The 25712-nt window shown below is 43.2% G+C and overlaps 1 protein-coding gene across 1 annotated transcript in view; it reads left to right on the top strand.

Annotated features, from left to right (window-relative positions):
- LOC136631383 (zinc finger protein 723-like) overlaps positions 1 to 25712 on the top strand; it is a 43067-nt gene that overhangs the window by 12555 nt on the left and 4800 nt on the right. The window contains exon 2 of the mRNA XM_066605662.1: positions 19578 to 19683. Within this exon, the coding sequence (XP_066461759.1) occupies positions 19608 to 19683 (76 nt within the window). The 5' untranslated portion in view covers positions 19578 to 19607. The remainder of the gene's footprint in view (positions 1 to 19577; positions 19684 to 25712) is intronic.

Below are 25712 nucleotides of genomic sequence, written 5' to 3' on the forward strand. Positions count from 1 at the left end.
TCCAATCTCTGGCCTGAACATTACACCTGCAACTTAAGAACATTGCAAAAATCCAACCATGGACACGCTAAAAACACTCATTGTCACCCTCATCTATTCCCGACTCGACTGCTACAACTCACTGCCTACTGGACTTTCCCACAACAGGCTCTTCCCTCTCCAATCCATATTAAACGCGGCAGCTAGGCTCATCTTCCTATCCAGACGCTTCTCAGACACCTTCGCACTATGCCAGTTGCTGTATTGGCTGCCCATACTCTACCAAACCCAATTTAAACTCATCACCCTCACCCACAGAGCTCTCCGTGGCACTGCACCACCATACACCACCTCCCTCCTATCCGTACACCACCCAGCCTGCGCACTCCGCTCTGCCAACACAGTCAGACTAGACGTCCCCCCTAATACGAACCTCACATGCTTGCCTCCAGGATTTCACGAGAGCAGCATCGACCCTATGGAACGCTGTACCACAAGACATCCGGACAATCCCTAATGCACCGAACTTCAGACACGCCCTGATGACTCACCTCTTCAAAGAAGCATACCAACTCTCCTGATTTAGTCCCCGCACTCCAATGACACCCAGCATGTTTATTTCCTGCCTGCATACCATCCCGTCTCTATTGAGACCCCCGTGCACTTCAATGTACTGCGGAACAAGTTGGCGCTCTACAAATAAAGATTATTATTATTATTACCCCCCCTTTGACTTTTATAAGGACATTTTGGTGTGAAAATCCACAGAAAAATCTTCTACATTTTTTTTGCACGACCACAATGCGCGCACAAAATACGGAAATGAGAACGAGCTCATTTAAATCAATGGATTCTATTCTTTGCGTATTGCGCCCTCACAAATACACCCGTATGAAGCTGGCTTCTTCACACTACCAAGTTTGCATGGATATGTGTGTACGTAAAATCTGCACACGCAAAACACAGAGAATGGAACCCACTGATTTCAATAGGCATGTCCTAATGAGTGATTTTTGCATGTGGAAAAAAGCAGGACTTGCTTTATCTTTTTGCATTTTCCGCAGCAAAGGCCCCCATAGACGTTCATGGTGGGTGCACAAATACGCAAGGGGAAGTGTGAAACACTGCGGAAAATGTGGGGAAAAGAACACATCTGGACCTCATTAGGCGCAAATGCATTCCTAAGCTCTCGCTCACAACCTGAGGGTTGTGAGTTCAACCCCTGTATGGTTCAGGTAGCCGGCTCAAGGTCAACTCGGCCTTCCATCCTTCCGAGGTCGGTAAAACAATCACCCAGCTTGGTGGGAGATAATAAATTACTTGAAAGGGCTGCGGAATAAGTTGATGCTATACAATAACAACTAGAGAGAGGGATTTTCTTCATGTAACAACCCCCAATAAGGACAATTAGTTAATTTAATAGAGCTGAAGCTTCATAGCCAAGATCAAAACAGAAACCTGGTGTAATTAGCTATACCCAGTGACATTCCATCAGAACAGTCCAGGTTACTATAAAACGTCAGGTACGTCCTCGATAACAACAGAAAACAACCCAAAAAGTTCTTATAGGTGCCAGTACCAACTGTCTAGCACTGCCAGCTAGCTTTAATACATTTGGAAAACTTCAGGAGAAAGTTTGTTGCATTTTGAAGGAAATTAAAGAACATAAACCTGGGCCAATATTTCAACGTCCGTCACCCTCTTATTTCCTCTGTCGTAAAACCGCGCTTTTTGAAGGAACTCAAGTGTGAATCTTAAAAAGAAAAACCCTACTCTACATCAACCAAAGGCCGATTCTATGTAATATTTTCTGCTCGTGAATGAACCGTGAAATACAATAATTACCCTGGCCAGCTAACCTTACAGGAGATTGCCCTCTTCACTGGCCATGAGCAGATTTCTTCCTTCTCTGTAAAGCCTCACAAATCTCTGGTGGATACATTGAAAATTAACATTGTGTCGGCGCTATAAGCTATATATTAAGTTGTGGTTGGGTGGAAGAAACTGCGGCAGGATCACTTCTATTACACCTTGTATGGTCAGCGTGTAATACGTACGCCCACTGGCAAGGAGCACAAAGTCACACCTAAAAGAATAGCACTATCGTATATGCAAAACACAAGGGAAAGAAGTGTATGTGCCGTGCATTGTGGGGGATATGCTCAATGTAGGATTAGTTAGATATTATGTAGCCATTTATTTAATTACAATTTGGAGTCTTGGAGTATAATGAATGTGTGATTCTCTTAAATATGACTTTTGAACCATCATTGTTGTGGACAGAGAGCTAAAGTAAATAGTCACACCTGGGAAAAGGTTTATTGGTGTATGCTCACAGGGCAACATGCTGAATGTGTACGGACTGTTAGCATATATCTTATCTTGGGTAGAAAATTGAGTTTATTTCTGGGAAGAGGCATTTGAAGTTTGCATACAGCATAGAGTCAACATTTATGACTTCTAGAACAATATGCGGCCATTTAATCCCCACTTCAAACAAGAATCTGCTGGCACCTTTCTGTGTAGAGGACTTTGGAAGGCGGACAGATGGTCATCTGCTGGAAGGCGGACATGTGGTCATCTGTATTAGAATAGTATAAGAGGTCCCATTTTTTTCAAGTCAGATCGAAAGTTTTAGAAGCTTGAGGAGTTTTGGAGACAGAATGAGGACGTGTCCTATCTCTCGAACCCCTAGAATTGAGGGGAACCTTTGGTGATGGGATAAGGAGGTGTCATGCCTTCTTCTCGGTTTGGCTTCCTCAGGTTGCTGGTTCGGATGAGTTCCTGGTAACGCGTAAGCTGGAACCTCTTAGCTAATAATGTGTAGCTAATGATGTGATGTAACTTGCTAGCTTTATACTTTGTGGCGAGATGCAAACTGCAACCTTTATGCATTTGTATATAGATATTATCCTTTGTATATACATTTTCATAATAATTTACAAAAGTAGGACAATCATTCACCACTATGCTCGACTATCATTTAAAGGGGTTTTCCAGTGAAATACTATCGATGACCTATCATCAGGATCAGTGGCGTAACTATAGAGGGTGCAGGGGATGCGGTTGCACCCGGGCCTAGGAGCCTCAGGGGACCCATAAGGCCTCTCCTCTCCTTATAGGGAGCCCAGTACTATGAATAAAGCATTACAGTTGGGGGCCCTGTTACAGGTTTTGCATTGGGGCCCAGGAGCTTCAAGTTACGCCTCTGATCAGGATAATTGATTGGCTGGGGTTTGTTGCTTGGGACTCCACCCGATCAGCTGAGCGGGGACGCATGCTGTCAGCGCTGCAAATACATAGAGGTCGGAGCAGGAGCCTCTGCGCTGACCTCGGTGCAGTGGCCGGCGCTTGTAACTGCAGGCACGGCTCTCATTGAAATTATTGAGAGCCGTACCTGCAGCCACAAGCATCGGCCACTACATGGGAGGTTGGCGTGGAGACTTCCGCTCCAAATATAAAAAGGGCCTACGCGCCGACCTACTTATAGTGGCCGGTGCTTGTAATTGCAGGCACTGCTCCCACTGATTTCATTAAGAGCCGTGCCAGTAGTTACAAGCGCCGGACATTACATGCTGAGGCTTCCACTCCTACCTCTGGATTATTGTGGCGCTGACAGCATGTGGCTGCTCAGCTGAGCTGTCGGGGTCTTGAGCGACGGACCCCAGCCGATCACCTGTTGATAACCTATCCTGGGGATAGGTCATCAATAGTATTTCATTGGAAAACCCCTTTAATTTAAATAAGTAATTATTATTAAACCTTCCATATTTGTCGTACGCTCTTTAACCCCTTAATGACATGGCCTATTTCAGGCTTAAGGACGCAACGATTTTTGGCGGATTTTCATCTCCATTTTCAAAAAGCCATAACTTTTTTATTTTTCCATCAACCCATCCGTATAAGGGCTTGTTTTTTTGCGGGGCGAACTGAAGTATTTATTGGTGTCATTTTTGGGTACATAGACTATATTGTAAAAGTTTTTTATTAATTTTTTACGAGGGAGAGAAAACGCATCAATTCTGCCATAGATTTTTGTTTTTTTTATTACAGTGTTAATCATGCAGCATAAATGGCACAATACATTTTTCTGCGGGCTGGTACGGTTACAACGATACCAAAATTATTGTATTTTTTTTTTAGATTTTTCCACTTTTCCGCAATAAAACCCCCTATAAAAAAAAAAAAAAATATGTATAAATTCTTTTTCTAAATCGCTGCATTCAAGGTCCTATAACTTTTTTATTTTTCCGTGGACAGAGCTCTGAGAGGGCTTATTTTTTGCAAGATGACTGGTAGTTTTCATTGGTACCATTTTGTGGTACATACGGCTTTTTTGATCACTTTTATTGCATTTTTTGTGAGGCAAAATGAAAAAAAAAAGTATTTTGCCTCAGTTATTTAGTTTTTTTACGCTTTTTGCAGTGCAGGATAAAAAGCGTGTTCAATTTATTGTGCACATCGTTACGCATACGGCGATACCAAATATGTGGGATTTTAATTTAAAAAAAATGTTTTTTTACATTTTCCTTTTTTTTACATTATTTTTATCTTTTTTTTTTTTTACACTTTTTCTGTCCCTATAGAGCATTGTTCCCCAACTCCAGTCCTTAGGGACAGCCAACAGGTCATGTTTTCAGGATTTCATGAGCGGTACTTACTGCGGAATCTGGAGACGGACGCCTACTCTGGATTCCGCAATGCAAATCCGCCTGTGTGCAGCCGGCCTACATCTTGCTCCTTGCAGCAATACATTAAGGTGCATTTAGACTGAAAGATAATCGCTCAAAAATTGCTCAGATGACTGTTTTGAGCGATCATCTTTACATCACTCTAAGTAGGTAATTAGCTACTTAAGATTTAATGCAGGCGGAGCGGGATACGCCACGATAGCTCCCAGAACAAAGCAGCTGTTTTGTATATTCAAACAGCTGCATTATTCTCTGAGCTTTCAGCTGGTGTCCCGCTGAGACCTGACAGGGGAATACCAGCTGAAAGAATAATCAGTGCCGCCCGCTGAGAAAATCAGCGAGCGGCACTGATAACAGTTATCGGTGATTTCTAGCTTGTGTTTAAACGCAAGATGGCTTTTGAATGAATTTTGAGTGATAATTGTTGTGTCTAAATTGGCCCTAAGACATATGTGTCATTTATTGTACGCTGCTCTCGTTTTTTTCTTATTTGGGGAGGTTATAAAAATGAAAAATTCTGTAATTTGTTTATATCCATTGTGTATCATTTCATCAGTTTTCAAGATTTCTGCTTGCTGACAATGAATGAAAAATTTCAGAGGCTCAAAATCTGAACCTTCATGCAGCTGGCAGAGCTTATATGAAGAGAGAGATCTCTGATGCATCAATGTTAGCAGCACATTATCAGGACACGGTTTTAGTCTCTGAATGTAAAAAGAAATGCTTCCATACACTGACAGCAAGCAGGGATCACACAAAAACAAAATATATTTGAGATTTGCAACTTGATTATATAGTGCAATGATTAAAGTTTACGTAGAACCAGCAGGAAGCCCTGTCAAACCCCTAGTTTCCAGTGGTGTCAAGATACACTAATACCGAACCAGCATATCCCCTTAGCCTTTTATAGGGGCTCCCAAGATTGGACAGCCCGATTTTAGCCCATTAACCCCTTCCTGCTCCAGGACGTACATTTACGTCCTGGAGCGTCGGGGTATGTATGCGGGGCGCCTCTCTGAATACAGTGCTGGCGTCAGCTGTTTACTACAGCTGACACCCGCAGGCAATAGCCGCGTTCGACCATTCGAGGCTATTAACCCTTTAAATGCCGCTGTCAATACATATTTGGTATCGCCGCGTCCGTAAAGGTCCGATCTATCAAAGTAGCACATTATTTAATCCACACGGTTAACGTCGTCTGAAAAAAAAAAATAAAGACCGCCAGAATCGCACTTTTTCAGTCACCCTGTCTCCCAGAAAAAATGCAATAAAAAGCTATCAAAAAGTCGTATGTATTCCAAATTAGGAACAACGAAAACTACAGGACATTCCGCAAAAAATGAGCTCTCGCTGAACTACGTCGACAGAAAAATAAAAAAGTTATTGCACACACAAAATGACTGCAGAAAATAATTGAAAAAAAAATAAATGTCTTTGAAAAAAAAAAAGAGTAGTATAGTAAAAAAAACTAAACTATACAAGTTTGGTATCGTAGTAATCATACTGACCCATCGAATAAAGTTATCATGTCGCTTTTGTTGCAGTTTGTGACCGTAGAAACAGGATGCACCGAAAGATGGTGGAATGTGGTATTTTTTCATTTTACTCCACGTAGAATTTTTTAAAAGTTTTTCAGTACATTATATGGTAGCACCATTGAAAAATACAACTCGTCCCGCAAAAAACAAACCCTCATTCAGCGACGTTGATGGATAAATAAAGGAGTTACGATTTTTTTAAGGTGGGGAGGAAAAAACGAAAATGGAAAAAAAAAGGGCCGCGTCATGAAGGGGTTAAAGTCAATGACAATGTTCATCTGCATATTTACTGCGTCTTTATGCTGGAAATCAATAGGGTTTTTGGCGTTTTTGTTTTTTTTCTCTTGCGTGAAAAACGCAAAACGCACGGAATACGCAGAGTAGATGGAACGGAAGCAGCCGGTAAGCTTATTTGGGCAGAATCGCTTCTTAATGAGGATCTACATTGATTCGCGTCAGAAATTCTGCACACGGATTTTTGCCATCGACAGGGCTAAATCCACTTGTGATTCGGCGGCAAAAATTGGCAGTTTAGCCGCGGATTAGCGCCATAGTTTTTAAAGGGGTAATCCTTGCAGAAATGTCAGCACTGGATTCTGCCTTGTGAACGTAACATAATATTATAGGTTAAGTAGATCACTGATTCAGATTATACCATTTTGCAATGTCCTCTTTTTTTTTTCTAACTATCGATTTCCAAAGCTATTAGATAATGAAATGAGTTATTAAAGGATTTGTAGCGGCGATAAAAAAAATTGGTATTTCAATCTGTAAGAAAACATAAAATGCAGCAGTGAACAATAATATACTAGCATTTAATGCCTGGCTGGTAGAATACAGACAGGCTGACTTTGTTAATATAGGTGAAGGGAAAAGGTGGCAATTATTTTATTTTTGATACTTATTTAGTCCTCACTTCCATTTCCCTTTTTAGAAATCATTTGCGCAGGCGGCATGTGTGACGTTAATGAGCCCGCTTCCCATTTAGTAAGATAACATTTGCTTAGTAGAAACCCTGTGATGGTCTTATTGACAAGCCGGCAGACAACTGTGAAAATTAGCCTGGGAATGTTAATGTTGTAGTGATGTATTTCACACTGTCATCCAAGCCCACTAATTAGACTCACTCCTTAGACAAGACGGCTTGTGTCTCTCCTTACGAGGACCTGTTTGATGTGAAGACATAAGGAGCACAAGTGTCCATATAAATCTTCTGCACTGATCCGCATAAGAGCCGCAGTGTCAGTCTTGTTATTTTAAAGGGACCTGCTATTTGGGACTCTATCTACTAGAGGGCGGTTCATGGGCGATACGCAAGCCAGCGTATACTATAAAACAAAGTACTGATATGTTTGATGGCTTGTTCTCTTTCGACAACCCCCATATGGATGCCCTAATTAGGGTATATGAAGAGGAAGAAGCCGCCAATCAAGACTCCACTGTGTTCTTCATAGCCAGGAGGCAAGGCGACGTGAATATTGGAATTTGACCGAAGCACGATCGCGGATGGGAAGTTCCATTTCCAAAGTTGTGCGGGCATTTAACATTTTTCGATCAGCCTTGTCACGTACCAGGAAAACGATAAGAAATAAAATACAACAAGCATTTACTTATATAAATACTTCAATGCTTTATCCAAATTGTTTCAATAAATACAGCCAAGCTGACGTAGCGGGAAAATGTCATCGCAGGCATTACAACCCACAGTGTTCAGCGCAGCGGGTATCCACAGGTGCCTAATGATCACAAACAGCAGCTTCTGGCTAGAATTGTCTGTACGAATAGACAAGTGACTCTGCCAGAAATCACATCTACATTCAATGCAGGAGGCCTCAGACTAATATTTCGCAGGTTTGTGTAGCGTTCTTTAGCTTCCTTGGGATATGGAAGAAGACGACCCATCAGAGAACCTCTGGTAACACTACGAGACCGGGCACAGCGCCTCACGAGGTTCCTAACTGGACCCTAGAGGACTGACAAGATGTGGTGTGGTTTGATGAGTTATGGAACAAAGTGTTTTGGGCTGATGGTAGGGAAAGTGTGTGGCACAGACCCCATGAAACCTAGTTGTCAACAAGGCACTGTGCATGCTAGTGATTCCATACTGGTGAGGGATATGTTCTCATGGGTTGGTTCCACTAGCTCACCTAAACATGTCATTGACCAGTGCTTGCTATATTTCCCTACTTGGTGACTATTTGCAGCCCATCATGGACTTAATGTACCCCCACAATGATAGGACATTCCAGCAGGATAATGCACCTTGCCATAAGACTCAAGTTGGCCAGCATTCTAGAGACTTTCTACAAATGGCATGCTCTGCACATTCACCTGATATGAGCCCAATTGCACATTTATAGGATGTGGTGGAAAGGTCTATTTGTATCCAAGATCCTGCACCTACAAATGTCATGGACCCTGGGGGTGGATATCCAAATGGCATGGCTCAACATCACTTCAGAATTCTTTTGTCAACTTGCGCAGTCGATGCCACGTTGAGTTGCTGCACTTCACCGGTCCAGAGGGGTTCCTACATGATACTAATTCCTGTCTCAAGACTTTTAGAATGTCTGTGTGTAGTGAGCATTGTCTGGCAGGAGAGAGTATATCCATAGGCCGCCTTTGTGTTTCATCTAAAACACTTTTATGTCAAAGGTGGACAAATTGCTTTCGGGAGCAGTGAGAATATTCCAGAATTTTGCTTACAAGAACTCCAATAGAAAACAACCCAAAATGTTATGAACCACTAGCAAGTTTCTAGAGACAGTGATTACCTGGCTTCTGGGATTTTGTCCAACTCTGCTTTAGGTTTCATATGATTTAAAGAGGTTGTCCATTGTGAACAATCCTTTTTTTTTTCTCTCTCTTTTTAAGAAAGGTCCCCCAACAATAAGCAGTGGTCCTGCTGCTGGTCCTTTCAGAAGTCAACTGTAATCTCTGTGGGTGCCCAATAGCAAGTATTTAGTTCCCCATAAGCACTACCACGTGAGAAATAAAGAATTACAGTCTCTATTAACAGTAATGGGCTGTCTCATTAAGTACTGGAGGTATCCCGTCCTCCAGAGTGTGAGTCACTCCTTGCAGCCACTCTCTGCTCTAGTAGGTCATGGGCTTTCCTCCACTAACTAAGGAGTTCACCAATTGAGGATGAGTTTTTGAAACAAGACAGAAATTCTACTATAATTTCCATGGGTAAATTAACACTGTGTATCCAAGGGTTAGTTTACACTACAATGTTCACTTCCATAGTTTTATTTGAATAGATCCCAATAGAAAGAAGGCATGAACATTTGTGGTTTTTCTTTTTCGACAGAGAGAAATACAGTATAGACCTGAACATGGAGCTGTGTAATAGCCACCATAATGGGTAGTGTTGAGTGAACTGCTGGTGGTGGTCCTTCAATGGATGTGGGTCAGTGGTTAGCACTGCCACCTTTCAGTGCGGGGGTCTTAGGTTCAAATCTGACCAAGGACAACATCTGAATGGACTTTGTAAAACTCTATACAGATTTTGTCCTAGGTCAGATTTGAACCAAGAGCTGCAGCACTGCAAGGCAACCATGCTAACCACGCTTCATTTTCCTTCTCTGGAGGAGGAAAAAAAGGAGAATAGGAAGAATAAACAGAGAACATATATACTCCATGCAGATGTTGTCCTTGGTCAAATGTAAAACCAGGACCCCAACACACTTCTTTTAATTCTTCTCCTTCCTTAGTTTCTTTCCTTTTTCTTTCTTTTCCCTTTTTATTCTTCAGTGTTTCCTTCTCCTCTTTCTTCTTCTCCTCTACAAGAGGAGGACTGAGAAGAAAGAGGAAGCATGGTGGCTGAGTGGTTGGCACTATTGCCTTGAAGTGCTGGAGTCCTAGGTTCAAATCTGCCTAAACACATTTATATAGAGTTTGCATGTTCTCCTTGTGTTCCTTCTTTTATTCCTCTTTTTCCTCTTCTACTGCTCCTCCTCCGAAGGAGGAAGAAAGAAGAAGCAGCTTGGTGGCTGACTGGTTAGCACTGTTGTCTGGCAGTGCTGGAATCCTTGGTTGAAATCTGACCGAGGGCAACATCTGTCTAGTTTTTCAATTCCATGAAGCCCTAAGTCCATCATTGGTGATTAAGCTGTTAAGAACCCATCTGCATATTCATGCAAGATTTGTGTCTCGCTACGCACAGATCTCGCGTGTGAAAGGGGCCTAAAAGGATTATCCAGAATTAGAAAAAAGCGTCTGTCCGTGGGCTGTGTCTGGTATCGCAATTCAGCACCATTCATTTCAGTGGTGAAGAGTTGTAATACTAGCCTTTTTTTCTAGTTTTGGACACACCATGTGAAGGGGTTATTCAGCCAGAAAAACCCACTCGGCATAGTGGAAAAAAAAAAAAAGCAATACTCTCCTCACCCGATTTCCCCCGCCACTCCCATTCCAATGTTGCATAGTCTCCGATGCTCTCTACATCCTGCTACAGCTATGATGTCACTGACAAGAAGGGCACCTTACTGCAGCAGCCAATCACCAGCTAGTGACTAACCACATTGGTCTCATTGGGATGACATCTCTGCTGTAGCAGGAAGTAGACAGCAGCAGGGCACCAGGCAGTGTTGGAACAGAAGTAATAGGGGATGAGGTGATGCCTTCTTTTAGGCTTTTCGACTACACTGAGAATCTTTCGAAAACATTTTTGGGCCTGGATAACCCCTTTAAAAGGGAAGTTGTTCCCAAACTTTTCTATTTATTTAGAACGATGTATCAGAAGCCAAATCATTGAACCCGCTAAATAGCCTCCCACGCTTCTAGTCAGGGGCTGGAGAATAACTCTTCACATAAGTCAATTTCGGCCAGTTTGCGGAGCTTTATCGGGACATGTTCTTGCAGAACTCCACATTTACAGGAAACATGACAACTGCAAAATACACAGGGCAGAGTAGATTTGTGGTTGTCACCCATTGCTTTTCCGGATCGTTTCTTTGTAACAGCCCTTACACATTCTGCCTGATATTTTATTATTCTTAAGACCATAAGACCGCAGATATCATAGAGAACAAACTTGTAGCTCAACAAGGCGGTAAAAATCAATCACCTTTATTGTCGCCACATATAGCTTCTAGGTAAAATATACCAAGAACTAGACCTATATTTTAACTAGAAGGTATAAGTGACGACAATAAAGGGGATTTATTTGGATCGTCTCCCTGAGCTGGATCACAAGTTTCTTCTCTACCATACTGATGTCGGATCAGGACGGGATTTGCATACTGATTGCTGGAGGTCAAGCCAGAGCCAATGAGCTGGTTCTATTTTGTTTCCTTGACTCCAGATATCATGAATAAAGATAAGAATTCACGTGGCATACTGGGTTCTACCAGTGTGCCCCTTTATATCCATTTCCTGAATCCATGGACTGGTAGTTCACTTGTTCCAATGAGCCCTTAAGCCATACTCAGTCTAGAGCCTTGTGTGGTGCAGTGTGTTAGGGCAGCAGAAGTCCTACGCTTTTGCTCACGACCTGAAGGTTGTGAGTTTGATCCCCGTGTTATTCAGGTAGCCAGCTCAAGGTTGACTCAGCCTTCCATCCTTCTGAGATCGGTAAAATGAGTACCCAGCTTGGTAGGGGGTAATAAATAAATTACCCGAAGGCGCTGCGGAATAAGTTGGCGCTATACAAATAACAAGATTTATTTATTTAATTTTTTTTTCCCGAGCCGAACGCACACTATACAGTTCACAGATACATATACGACCGACTCACAGGCGCTCTACTGGCGCAGGACATAATTGCTCACAGCTTGATCAATCAATTAAAGACATGAATCAATATTGCTTTGTTTGAATAAAGCGCCTACTTTACATTCTACACGGAGAGCGAGATGAAACGTGAAATACTTCACAAAACATTAACTGGGAGCAAGAGCCGCTGGAAATGGGGATAGTTATGGCTCTGTGTATAAAAGGGAGGGAAAGAAAGGCTTTGATGGATTTCTAGTAAGCACCTGCCTTGTATCTGATGTTTTGTAATTAGTTTCTTATATTACTGGCGGCTTCAGCAACTGGTGCAGAACGCGTTCTCCAAAATTATCTTTGTTTACAGTTTTTTGAAAACCAAAAAGGCAGAAATAATGTCATTATTTAGTGTTTTTCACAGCAATTTATTTTAAAGCAAGTCACTTTTGGTTCCTATCCCTCGGTCATTCGGTGGCCGGGTACGTCCGGCGAAGGCATGGAGATGAGCGCTGTCTCTGGCAGCATCCAGCTTCCTCTTTCCTTGCAGAAGCCGTCACAGACAGGGGGCAGGGTAGATGTACAGCGCTTTTGTTGATCAAAGTTTCATATTACGGAGACTGTCGTAGAATTTGATAGCAAGTGCTTAGTTCCTCCTACAGTGCCTCCGCAGGTGAACTGAAGCATTACATGGCGTTTATAGAAATCAATGCATAAATATCCTAAGTCCTCCAAGGAGAAACTCTTTGTAGCTGTTCAATACACTGGATACTTGATGAGGTCCAAAATTGGAGACTTCCCACTATTTACGGATTTACGGATTTGAATAGTAAGCAAGGCTGAATCTACTGTGTTACATTGGTATAGTATAAAGTCATCTTTGTCTGCTGATCTTTTCTCACATGACATTTCTTATCTGTTTCTAGGAAATCTGCTCAACAACTACTGACTGTCCTTAGTGTTCATACCGGGGTTGTCACCCCTCTGGCCAGTTATGCCTTGAAAACTAAGCTGCCAATGTTATCCCTTCATAACTCGGCTCCTGGCTGCCAGGCCGTGTATGAGCTGCAGTATATGATCAATATTTTTGCACTCAACCAGCTGTTCTGGGGAAAAAATCAAATCTAAGAATATGACCGACATGGCAATATTTACAGTTTTAGAAAAGATGCTCTTTTAGGAGGACCTGCCACCTGACTTAAAGGGGCAGCACTGCTCTGACACCTGTGTAGTGTCTGGCACTAGTAATTGCAAGCGCAGCTCTCATGGAAATCAATGGGAACCGCGCCCTCAATACATTGATTCCAGTCAGAGCCACACTTGCAATTACAAGTGCTGGCCCCTGCACAGTGGTTGGAGCAGTGCTTCCTCTCCGACCCTGGGGTAACGTGGCAGCCGTTTCCTGGATAACTCTTTTAACGTGTCTTTTTTTTTTTAGTAAATACTTGTATTCCTAATATAATAATTCTGGAGAATCGTTTCTTAGGGTATGCTCATACAGGGCTAGGGTTGCCACCTTTGTCACAAAAAAATACCGTCCATGATAAAAAGGGGTGTGTCGGGGGTATGGCTTATCACAGCATTTTTTTTCCTCCTTTATCTCCTGGATCCCATCCGGCGGCTGTGCACATGTGTGGGATCCAGGCCAGCGTGTTTTCGCGAGTAGATGACATTTAGTGCGATTCACACTACTCGCGAGAACACGCTGCAGTCTGCAAATGCTAGCATCACATACAATCTACACAAAAATAATTATATACAGGAGATACCCAGGTTACCCCAGCATGGTCCATATCACTATATACAGGAGATATACCTTCCCTGTGATGGTGATGTAAGGTAGATATGTCCTGTATGTAATTATATGTACAGCTGGTATAACGTATACCACCTAAACATACAAGATTACATGCAGTACATGGTACATACCTCGTACTGCTCCTCAGCTCTCTTCCTCGGGTCCCGACACTGTCACTGCAGCATCGGCGCCGGCCATCTATCCTGACCCCCACACAACGCGCGCACACAAACGCAGCTCTGCTACATCCATCCTTACCCCCATACATCTCACATACTCAGCTCTCCTTCATCCATCCTCACCCCTACACATCCCACACACACAGCTATGCTACATCCATCCTGATCCCCCACACATCGCACACACAGCGCTGCTATATCCATCCTGATCCCCACACATCGCACACACAGCTCTGCTACATCCATCCTAATCCCCACAGATTGCACACACACAGCTCTGCTACGTCCATCCTAATCCCCACACGTTGCACACACACAGCTCTGCTACATCCATCCTAATCCCCACACATTGCACACACACAACTCCGCTACATCCATCCTGGCCCCCACACATCACACACACAGCTCTACTCCATCCCTCCTGAACCCTACACACATCACACACACAGCTCTGCTACATCCATCCTGATCGCACACACACAGCTCTACTATGTGGGGGTCTACTACATCCATCCTGACCCCCAGACATCACACACACAGCTCTACTACATCCATCCTGACACCCACACGCTTCACACACACAGCTCTACTACATCCATCCTGACCCCCACACACATCACGCACACAGCTCCACTCCACCCATCCTGATCCCCACACATCGCACACACACAGCTCTACTACATCCATCCTGACTCCCAGACATCATACACAGCTCTGCTACATCCATCCTGACCCCCAGACATCACACACATAGCTGTACTACATCCATCCTGACCCACACACATCACACACACAGCTTTACTACATCCATCCTGACCCCCACACACATCACACACACACAGCTCTACTACATCCATCCTGACCCTCCGCACACATCACACACACAGTTCTACTACATCCATCCTGACCCCCACACATGACACACACAGCTTCACTCACTCCATCCATCCAGACCCCCACAGCTCCAACACACACACAGAACCCTGCAGAGTCTTACATTTACTGAACCCCCTCCGTGGTCATGTGATCCCTGACTCCTCCCACACAGGGTATCACATGACATGAAATCATCAGAGGTCCTGGAAGCTGTCAGCTCTGTAGGTGTGTGTTTCCCCTGATGTCAGGACTGCCGGAGGAGGGTTAATCAGCGCTAGGAGGCAGTGGAGGCTCTGAAAATACCGGCCTGTAATAGGGCCGGTAAAAAAAAATACCGGCACCGGGCTGAGAGAAAAAATACCGGCCTGGCCAGTGGATCACCTGCCGGGTGGCAACCCTATACGGGGCAGAAAATTCTGCAACAAATTCTACAGCATTTCCGCATAAAAAGCTGCACCTACGATGCGGATTTTGACCAGGAGTCAGCTGCGTTTCCACAGCTGATTTTAGTAGCTACACCGCTCCCCGTCTCCTCGAAATATACGGTGCAATAAGCACACTCCAGTGCAGAACCATCGACAGCCACTAGTGAGTGTGGAGCTGCTGATCAGGTGACGCGGAAGCGGAATCACCTGACCAACGGCTTGGCATTCAGTAGAGATTGCTGTGGCACCTGTGCCGGCTCTGTTAACAGTGCTATTCCGTGATGTAACTACTAAAATCAGCTACGCATACACAGCTGATCTCTGATCAAAATCTGCACCTACCGTGTTGCCCAGAAAATAAGATAATGTCATATTAATTTTGCCCCAAAAGAAGCACTAGGTCTTATTTTCAGGGTATGTCTTAGTATACTTACCTAGCAGGCTCAGTCCAGGTCCCTCTCGCTGCTCTCTGCTTCTTGCGGTCCTCGGCCGCCTCCAGTTCCCACCACCAGGAAGTGATGGCTCTGATTAGTTCATCAAATGCTGTTCAGCCAATCAATGCAGCACTCGATGAACCAATGCGATGGCTGTGATTGGTTCATCAAGCGCTGCATTGATTGGTGGAGCAGCAGTCAAAGAACCAATAACAGCCATCATGTTGTGGAGGCAGGATTTATGCATTGGCTGAGCCATGGCATTGTTTGGCCAATTCATAAATCCTGCCTCCAGAAAAGCTAGTTCTTATTTTTGGGGTAGGGCTTATATTTCAAGCCTCCCCAAAAATCTGGTTAGGCCTTATTTTCAGAGAAACAGGGTAATTTGCAGATTTTGACATGGGTTTTGATTCAGAAATGCTGCAGAATCTTCTGTAGCAGAAATTCCGTAGTGTTTCCAACACATATAAACATACCCTAAGGGTGCCTTCACACTGGCGGTAAAATTGCGTGATGCAAGAGCATGTGAAAACGCAGAGTTATGAAACCCATGCTTTTCAATGCTTTCCTCCACATCTGCGATGTTTTCACTCATGCGATGTTGCGAGATTTAAAAATCGCAGCACGTTCTATTTTTCTGCATTTTTATTTATTTCTTCCCCCCTATGGAGCCTCCCTATTTAAATACGTGCGAAGTGATGTATTTTTAACATTAGAAACTCCTATTGAATTTTTCGTGATAAAATTGCGGGCGGCAGCGGTACGCGAATTTTCACAAGAAAAAACCTAGCTGACGCTCAAAATCGCTAAACCAAACTGCGATCTTTCTGCAGCAATATCGCGATCGCCAGTGTGGAGGGGCCCTAAGGGTGACTTCATACACTGCAGAATTGCTGCAGTAATGTACAATACATTGCAAGTAAATGTGGTTTTAAGTAACATGGATTTTGGTGCAGATTTACCCACCCTGTGCTGTGTGAACTCGCCCTCAGAATTGTGCTACTCCATCGAATAAATTGACAGCTGGGTGTTACCATTCATCTTGTCAATAGGGGTGTCTCCCTACACAGTCTAAGAGTGGCTTTACATGGGAAGAATGTCAGACACTTCAGCGCCTGACTGTTGTACCAAGAGTTTTCTCTCCTGTGCACCCAGGAGCTATGGTTGTTCAGTGAATGGCGGCAGAGAGAGCAGAGATCTCTTCTGGCCGTCTAACTCTATTCACTGTGAACAGGCATCATTCAACGATGAATAACTGCCTGTTCAAACTGAGCAACAACTCGCTCAGTGAGCTGAAACAAAGCACTAGTGATTTCTCGCTCAGTACCCTGTCGGGTCCTGTGTTTACATGGGACAACTATCACTTATTCTTTTGAGCAATTTTTAAATTTTTTTGGCTGATAGTAGTCCCGTGTAAAGCCAGCCTTCCACTGGCAGCACTAATTAATTTAATACAGTTCAGGGATGCCGCCAACTGGTAACACCCAGCTATTAATTTATTCATAACTTTTCAGGAGGTATTAAAGAATAATTGTACAATGCAAAGTTATAGGAAAGGATGTTCCAGACCTGTTATATTATAGGAAATAGAAGTATTTACTAAAATAGACATGTCAGGAGAGCAATCAGATACTCTTTAGCACGTTGAGTGTCCAGTACTTGTCAACTGTGGTCCCTACGGGGACCAAATGAGGAGAGCACAGCTGTCACCCAAGTTTTCCTGCTCTTGCTTCTTATTTGAGTAATTCCTATTAAGATCAAGCATCACTTATTTTTGGGTAACAAAGACTCTGTGGAAACACAACAGTCACCAACTTTCGGCATGAGAGTAAAGCCCTTAAGGACCAAGCATGGTAAATATACGGCGCTTGGTCCTGGGCTTTAATCTCAGCCGATGGCAAAAGTACGGCGCGGGATTAAAGCCTCTGCTCCTGCAGTCAAGCAGGAGCAGGTTGGGTCCTCAGCTTTCAGTCATGGCTGAGAACCCAGAGAATGGAGAAGCTGCTTTTAACCTTTTCTGCCTTCTCCTTTCCAGGCTACATAGCATCAATGAGTGCGATGTAATAATAAGTGAAAGTATTACTTCCACTATGCGACCTGGTGATCACATGATCCCCAAGTGCCCTCTGTCATAGAAGAACTGCAGGGTTCTAGCAGACCCTGATCAGCTCAATTAGTGACACTTGTCACTACAGGAGATGTTTTCTCCTGTGACTGGGGCTTCTATGAATGCCCCAGCGACAGTGGTAAACTTTGTTTTTTTTTAAATTTCAATGTGAACGACCCTCGGAAGGTCTTATATGACATCATGGGAGACATAGATGGTAAAAAAAATTGTTACAAAAATAAGGAAAAAAACATTTACAGAATAAAATAAAAATATATACATAAAGAAGAAAGTGGCGCACCGCAGACACCAAGCAAAACAAATTATATATCAAAACGTCCAAAACAAAAATGAGAAACCCATTCCCATATTTTACTTTAGTGTCAATACACTAATTTTAGAGCTACACAACTATTAATTTTAAATAATTTTTTTACTTTTTACCTCCCAGTGAAACTGAAAAACGTAAGTGAAAATATATATTACAATTTGGCACTAGATGTCGTAGGAAAAAAATGCAGCACAAATAATTTTGGTAGCTGAAGAAAAAAAATTGGGCAGTAAAACCCCCACATGGGTAAAATCCATAAAAAGTGTCTGGTCTTTTAGACCAAAACAGCCTGGTCCTTAAGGGGTTAAAGAGATGATGAGGTATTTGAGGACAAACTCCCCCAGTAGTCGTAGTATATTGATATAACAATATTGATGTGCTTTGTGCCTTGGGAGTCTGCTTGCACCTCTTCCTTCCAGCCTTCCCAGCCCCTTGACTGCAGAATGTGCTCCTCTTATGGGTAGAAACACTCCAGCTGCTGGTGCTGAGCAAGGGACTGTGTGACATTAGCGGTAATTGTATACACAGCATTGGGACACACTGAGAACCGTGTGACAGGCAAGGAGACCCCATTTAGTATCAGCAGCCTGCCCATCGCGATTAATAGACCAGTGAGTAATATACGGGAATGAGAGACAATACCGCTAACGCCTCTGTTTGCATGGGTGCGCTTTGGTTCATCCAGATTTGCCTCCATAGTTTATTTTGAAGGCATCTAAAAAAATTCCCAGGTCTATTTGCTCCTATTTTGCTAAATCAAAAATGATAAAGTTTGTCTTCTCTAGTTGATTTGCCCTGAAGTACCTGAGTACGTGCAGTCATCGCCTAGCAAGAGGCACAGCAGAGAACGGGTGACGGCAGCAGAGCATCTTACTCTTCCTGAACGACCAGTGTTGGCACCTGCCCATCTTCGGCTAGTTCCCCAAGGGTAGATAATCTGTTCACGCTAATGAGCGCTGACCGACAATGAGCATGTCGATCTGCACATCTTCATTTAGTCTAGACGGGCAGATGATAGTTATACAGTCGTTAGTCCCCCATACTACTGTTCTAGTTCGGCTGCACATCTCCCTGCTCACAAGGGGAGACATGCAGCCAACCAGCGAGCGTTGTTATGCTCTGAGAAATGAACCAATAAGCCAACAAACGAGGATTCTCTGATTTACCGGCTAATTGATTGTTTGGACTTTGTATGACCTGATGATCAGGCGTGCAAGTGTTCTTGCCGGATTATCAGGCTGTGTCAAAAGTTCTTTACTCGTGTACCACCCGTGTTGTTACCTGCCCATCTTACTGTTGTACTTTCAGTCACCTACAGACTAGTATATTGATGACACGACTATTCTTGTACTTACCAGTGGTATAACTGGAGTCGTGAAGAGAGATGCTGTGTACCACGTTTGTGGTGTTGACCTGTTCATGACTGGTAGACCAGGAGATCCTCACCTGTTATGATGACTCTGGACGGGTTCATACAGCAAAGACTAAATCATGTGTGTTTGCTTCCTAGAGTCCCTTCTGTCGCCGTTACTCCATAGATATGTCAGTGTATGGGAAAGACGTAGAAGAAACCCATTGGGAAGGGAAGTCTGAAGAACAGCTTGATACAACTCCTGGTAAGCTCATGTTACCTTCATTCTAAGTTGTTCCAGTATTACTCAAGTGCCTCAATAAATATGGACATATTTTTGTGTCAATTTGGGCCATTACCCTGATATTTTACAGTACCAGTCAAAAGTTTGGATACAGCTTTTCATTCCATGTGTTTTTTTTTTATTCATATTGAAGGCAAGCAAACTATGGAGGAACACATATGGAATTAAGGAGTAAACAAAAAAGGTGTTAAAGAACACCAATTTTTTGTTAATATACAGAATAGGTGATTCTAAGCATTTTTCTGCAGTAGGTTTTATTAGTCTATTCTGTACCCCTCTTCTGCTATGCAGCTAGGTGTAGACTGGGCTAAGTAATCCAACTTCACATAGCTGTATGTCAGTAGAGGGCGCCGCATCCAGATATGTTTGCACCTGTTCTCTACAGAAAAGATGAAGACACTACTGTACTATTGTGTATTAACAGTGTATTAAGGGTCTCTTTTTAGATATGCTTTGCCCCACTAGGAACTACCACCCCGTGTGTTGTACTTCTCTCTCTGCTCATCTGCAGCCGCCATCCTTGAGCTGTGAATGGAAGCCATTCTATTCTACTGAAGGCTTCTTCCCATACAGCATGTTGTAACATAGTAGTATACATCCGATGCACTGAGAGCCCCTGTCAGTACATCGGGTAAGGCAGGGAGTGAGCTGTGAAGAAAGAAGCTGTCTGTAGAATAAAACTGCTTCCCTTCACAACGTCTACGGACATCAGCTGCATATGAGCAGGGAAAGCAGTACAACACAGAGGGGGTAGTGGGGACAGAGTGTTATTGAAAATAAAGCATTTCTAGTAAAGACCCTTCATACACAGCCTTATGGGGTAATCACCTGTGCAGCAAGCAGGAGTTAGCGGGAGTAACTCAAGCGGGTGCGGCACCTCTAAATTGGTCATGGTGGTGGCTAATGTGCCTTTTTGAATAGCTCAAGCTTCAGATAGGATTTTTAACAGGGATTTTGGGGGAATGAAACTAGAGTTGTCTATTTTCATGATGCCAGTGCCTTTTTATTATCTATTCCTTTAGAGGAATAAAGAAACAAGTAGGTTGGTAAGCTGGTAAAACTGAAGGCACACAGTTTACTGAAGCTTTGTAGCGGAAACATAGTGCACACCTTTGAGTTACAGCCAACAAAGATGATCAGCACATATGGATCCACCATTAGTTTCCTCACTCTGACTGTGGTCTGTGATTTGGGTAGCTAGGCTGAACTGGGTCTTGACTGAAATTCAGAGGGGAACCTTCACTAAAGGAAACTGGCACTGTGATGAAGGAGTTAACTTAAAGTACTGAACGCCCTGGAGAAGCTGAGGGAGGAGAAAATGGCGGCTTTTCTGAGGGATCACTAACTCCTGACTGTCACAGGAAGTCTCCAACTCACAGTTGTGGTGTCTGGTTTTCCCTCTGGCTCTGGCATATATCACCCCAGCTCTCTCTCGTACCCCGGCAGATCTCTTTATGTTTCTCCTCATTGCCACTCTCCTCACGTCTCCTCTCCAACTCTCATCTCCTACCTCCCTTCTTCCTGGGCTTGTGTTTGCTCCGCCTTTCCACCAATCACCGGGACTCTATCTCTCTACAGGGTCACCAGGCCATATTTCTCCAAGAGGGTCAATCCTCTCTCCTGGAGAGGCTAACCACCCTGGGTATTACCTGCCGGCAACCAATCAATAAAGACATGGTTGCTGGGCAGATATTGTTTAACCCATTGCGTTGGGAAAAACAGTGTTTGTTTCTTGAAGGGTGCCTCCTATGTCCCTGAAAGGACATAGCAAGGTCCTTGGGATCTATCAACCTGAAGCCTGCCCTGTATGACCTTGTGGGTCACTATACCTGAAATGGTTTTCCAACAGTCTTGGAGTTCCCAAAGGTGTTGAGCTTCTGTTGGCTGCTTTTCATCACTCTGCAGTCTAACTCATCCCAAACCACTTCAGTTGTGTTTAAGTTGGTTTGTGGAGGCTATATAATCTCTCTATCACTCTCCTTTTTGGTTAGATTGCCGTTAGATAGCCTGAAGTTGCATTTGGGATCGTAGTCTTCTTAAAAAAAGCAATGATGATTCCCCTAAGGACAAACCACATTGGATGACATGTTGCTGCAGAATGCTATTGTAGCCATGCTGATTAAGTGTGCCTTCAATTTTTAATAAATCACTAGCAAAACACCTCCACACAAACACACCTTCTCTTCTATGCTTCAAGATGGGAACCACACTTGTAGAAACCATCCAATCAACTTCTCTGAGTCGCACAAAGATATGGCATTTGGAACCAAAAATCTCAAATTTTAACTCCTAAAACTAAATCACGGATTTCCACTGGTCTAATGTCCATTCCTTGTGTTCTTGGCCCAAGCAATTCAATTCTTCTTGTTGATGTTCCTCAGTAGCAGCTTCTTTTCAGAAATTCAACCATAAAGGCTTGATTCTCGTAATCTCCTCTGAACAGTTAATGTTGGTGTGTCTGGTACTTGATCTCGGTGAGGCATTTGTCTGGTCTCTAATCTGAAGTGCTGTTTTGTTTGCGCCTTCTGAATCTCGTAATTCTAATAAAGTTGTCCTCTGCAGCAAAGGTAAGTCTTGGTTTTCCTTTCTTGGGGCGGTCCTCATGAGAGCCAGTTTGATGGCTTCCATGACTGCACTCAAGGATACCTTCAAAGCTCTTGACATTTTCTGGACTGACTAGCCTTCATGTCATCAAGTAATGATGGACTGTTGTTTCACTTTACTTACTTTTCTTGCCACAATGTGGATTAGAATGATAGTTGCATAGGGCTGAACACTATCGATTTGTGTACCAACCCTACGTCTGCACAACACAACTGATGGTCTCCAATGCATTAAAACAGTAAAAAATACCACAAATTAACTCTTGACAAGACATAGCTGTTCAAGAGTACCTACAATTTTTTATGTTCAAAATTCTAAGCTTTATTGCAATAGGCTTTATTAGCCTATTCTGTAAATTTTATTTACAAGGGCTGAGAAATCCGTTTTCACTTAGCTGCATAACAGTAGAGGGTGTTCCAGATGTGTCTGCACCTGTTCTCTATAGAACAGCTGCAGACACAACTGTTCTATTCCTGTATTACAATTTATTAATGTGTCTCTAATATATATCATTTATTTTTAAGAGCCCTGTGCTCCCAATCTATCCCACCACCCCTGTGCATTTTACTGCTTCCCCGTCCTGCTCATATGCAGTTGTCCTTGAGAGCTGAGAAGGAGAAGCCATTCTATTCTGCAGACGGCTTCTCCCCTCACAGCACTCACTGACAGGGGTTCAGTGCATCAGGTTGTGAAATCTAGTAGTGTACACCAAATGCAATGAGCCCCTCTCAGTACATCAGCTCCAGCGGTAAGCGAGCACTATGAGGGGAGAAGCCATCTGCAGAATAGAACGGCTTCTGCTGCACAGCTATCGGGGACGGCAGCATGTGAGCGGGACGGAAGAGCAGTAAAATGCACTGGGGGATGGTGGAACATATTGGGGGCACAGGGCTCTTGAAAATATATTCTATGTAATAAAAACACTTATTAATAAACTCTAATATGGGAACAGAAAAATGTACCAAACAGTCTAATAAAACCTATTGTAAAAATGCTTAATGCTTATTCTGTGTATTTAAAAAGAAAAAAGTGGAGGTACTCTAATTGAAATCCATTTCAGATGACTACCTCATGAAGCTGACCGAGGGAATGCCAAGAGTGTGCAAAGCTTTCATCAAAGCACAAGGGGGCTGGTTTGGTTAATCTAAAATATAAAACCTATTCTGTCTTTTTAACACTATTTTTTTTGTTTACTACCTAATTTCATATTATGTTGCTGCATGGCTTTCATGTCTTCAATATGAATATACATTGTAGGAAAAAAACACCATGGAATGAAAGGGTGTGTCCACATTTGTATGTAATCAGTACCAGAAATGAATTGACCTTTTAAATGTTAGCCAATGGGAGGTGAATTACACATGAATTCAAGATTTAATGTTCTCATCCCTGATTAAGTCTGCAGTGTCTCAGTGAGGGGATTCAGATAATCTATAAATGATACAACTGGGGTTCTTTCCAATAATGCCTATGGGAGGTGTTAAAACAGAAGTGCCAACCTATTTTTTGAGTCCCACAGGAGTTTTTTGTTTTGTGTAAATTAAAACGTATTCATTATGTAGCAAAAAGTTCTGGCTTATCTCTACACGGGCCGACTGTCAAGCGTTTAAGTGCTTTCACACAGGAGCGATAATCGTTCACTGAATGGGGGTAGAGGGCACCGGAGATCTCTTCCGGACGCCCAGTTCCATCCAGAGTAAACAGGCAGTCATTCATAGATGAGTGACTGCCTGTTTATGTGGCCCGATTATCATCAGGTTTCTATTCTAAGGAATGATAACTATTGTTTGTCGTTCAATCATGGGCCATGTTTACACTGAACTATTAACTTTCTGTGTTAGAGGCCCTCAAAGAGAGAACTGCGTTAAGGCCCATTTACACCAGCTGATGATCGCTAAAAAGAAAATCGCTAATCGGCGATCGTTTTAGCGATCATTTTAGCGATCAACAGCGCGTCTAAACGCGCGCCCATTGTACTCTTTTCGGGCACTGCTAGCTGATTGTTAAATGCAGTTCAACCTAAAAATCGTTGGTCACTCTTATCAGCAGTCCTCCACAAGGAGTGCTGATAGCATTTTTCCCCCACTAGAGAACAAAGTATCTGAGCGCAGATAAGAGCCCTTGGGCTATTAACTGCTTTCAGATAAGGCTTCATTTGCCCACTTAATTGCTACTAAGTAGCTGAGTAGCTACTTAATAGTTTATGCAAAATGATCGCTCAAAGCTGTCACTCAAACTGTCGTTTGAGCGATCTTTGAGCGATCATTGGCCTGTGTAAACCAGCCTTTACATGGTGAGGAGCTGTGAAGTACACAAGCAGTTAGAATGCTTTTATCCTGACCACCAGCAGAAATGATGCAAATAGTGAAAAATTAAAATACAAAGTGTAATAAAATGTTAAAGTAGTTTTAATGTGTAGTGATTAGGCTTTATTTATATAACCCTGGAAAACCATTTAAAGTGGATTGTCTCATCAGTGACAGTCTCTTTCAAAATGTGCCCCGTAACATGATCAGCTGATCATCATAGTTTGGCTTTCCACACCCCCAGGAAACAGGTGCGGGAAGTCACAGTTACTGGAGTAAAATGTAGTATAACATGGCGGCTATACAGATGAATGGCCGCCCTTTAAATACTAGATGTTTCGAGTCCATCAGAATGGTAGCTGCTCTTATAGGCTCAAGGAGGGGTTATGGGAAGGGGGTTTCCAGTTACTTTTGCAAATACAGTAAAATAAGAAATCAAGCAGTACTTTCCTGTCCTCATCATGGTGATCCAGTGCTGCAGCCCTGCTGTTTTCCCAGTTTCTGTTAACAGTGAAAGTCAGGTGACTGCTGCCTGCCAATCAGATGATGCAGTGTCACCGCCCGTTCTCCTGACATCAGCACTCACATCCTTGGTGCCGTGATGCCAGGACTTCCAAATGGAGACACTGTATCATCTGATTGCAGGTAGCGGTTCCCTGACTTCTGCAACACAGCCCGGAAAAACAGTTGGGTCTGCGGTGTTGGATCACCAGGGCCGAGGACCAGTAAGTACTGCTGGAATTGTTATTTTTCCACATCTGTACCTGGTGTTTAAATTTCTAAATTAATGGCTTCTGAAGCAATACTCATACATGGATGCCGGTACATAGAAATAAGTTTTCTGTCTTCATCCAAAGAATATACAATCTGTGGCAAAATCCAGACCTCTTATTTGCAGACATACAATAAACTCTATATAGAAGTACATAATAATTCCCAGCACTTAGTATCCGACAATCCCCCTCTGGCCCAAACGTGGAAGTAAGACCTCCAGTCTTGTGGCACCGACACTCTACGAAGCCCGGATTTGTATCTAGGCTTCCTCCTTATTTTCCTGACCCCTGTTTAGTCTGGGACTTG

The sequence above is a fragment of the Eleutherodactylus coqui genome, chromosome 6 (genome assembly GCF_035609145.1).
Source record: "Eleutherodactylus coqui strain aEleCoq1 chromosome 6, aEleCoq1.hap1, whole genome shotgun sequence".
In the NCBI taxonomy this organism is placed as follows: domain Eukaryota; kingdom Metazoa; phylum Chordata; class Amphibia; order Anura; family Eleutherodactylidae; genus Eleutherodactylus; species Eleutherodactylus coqui.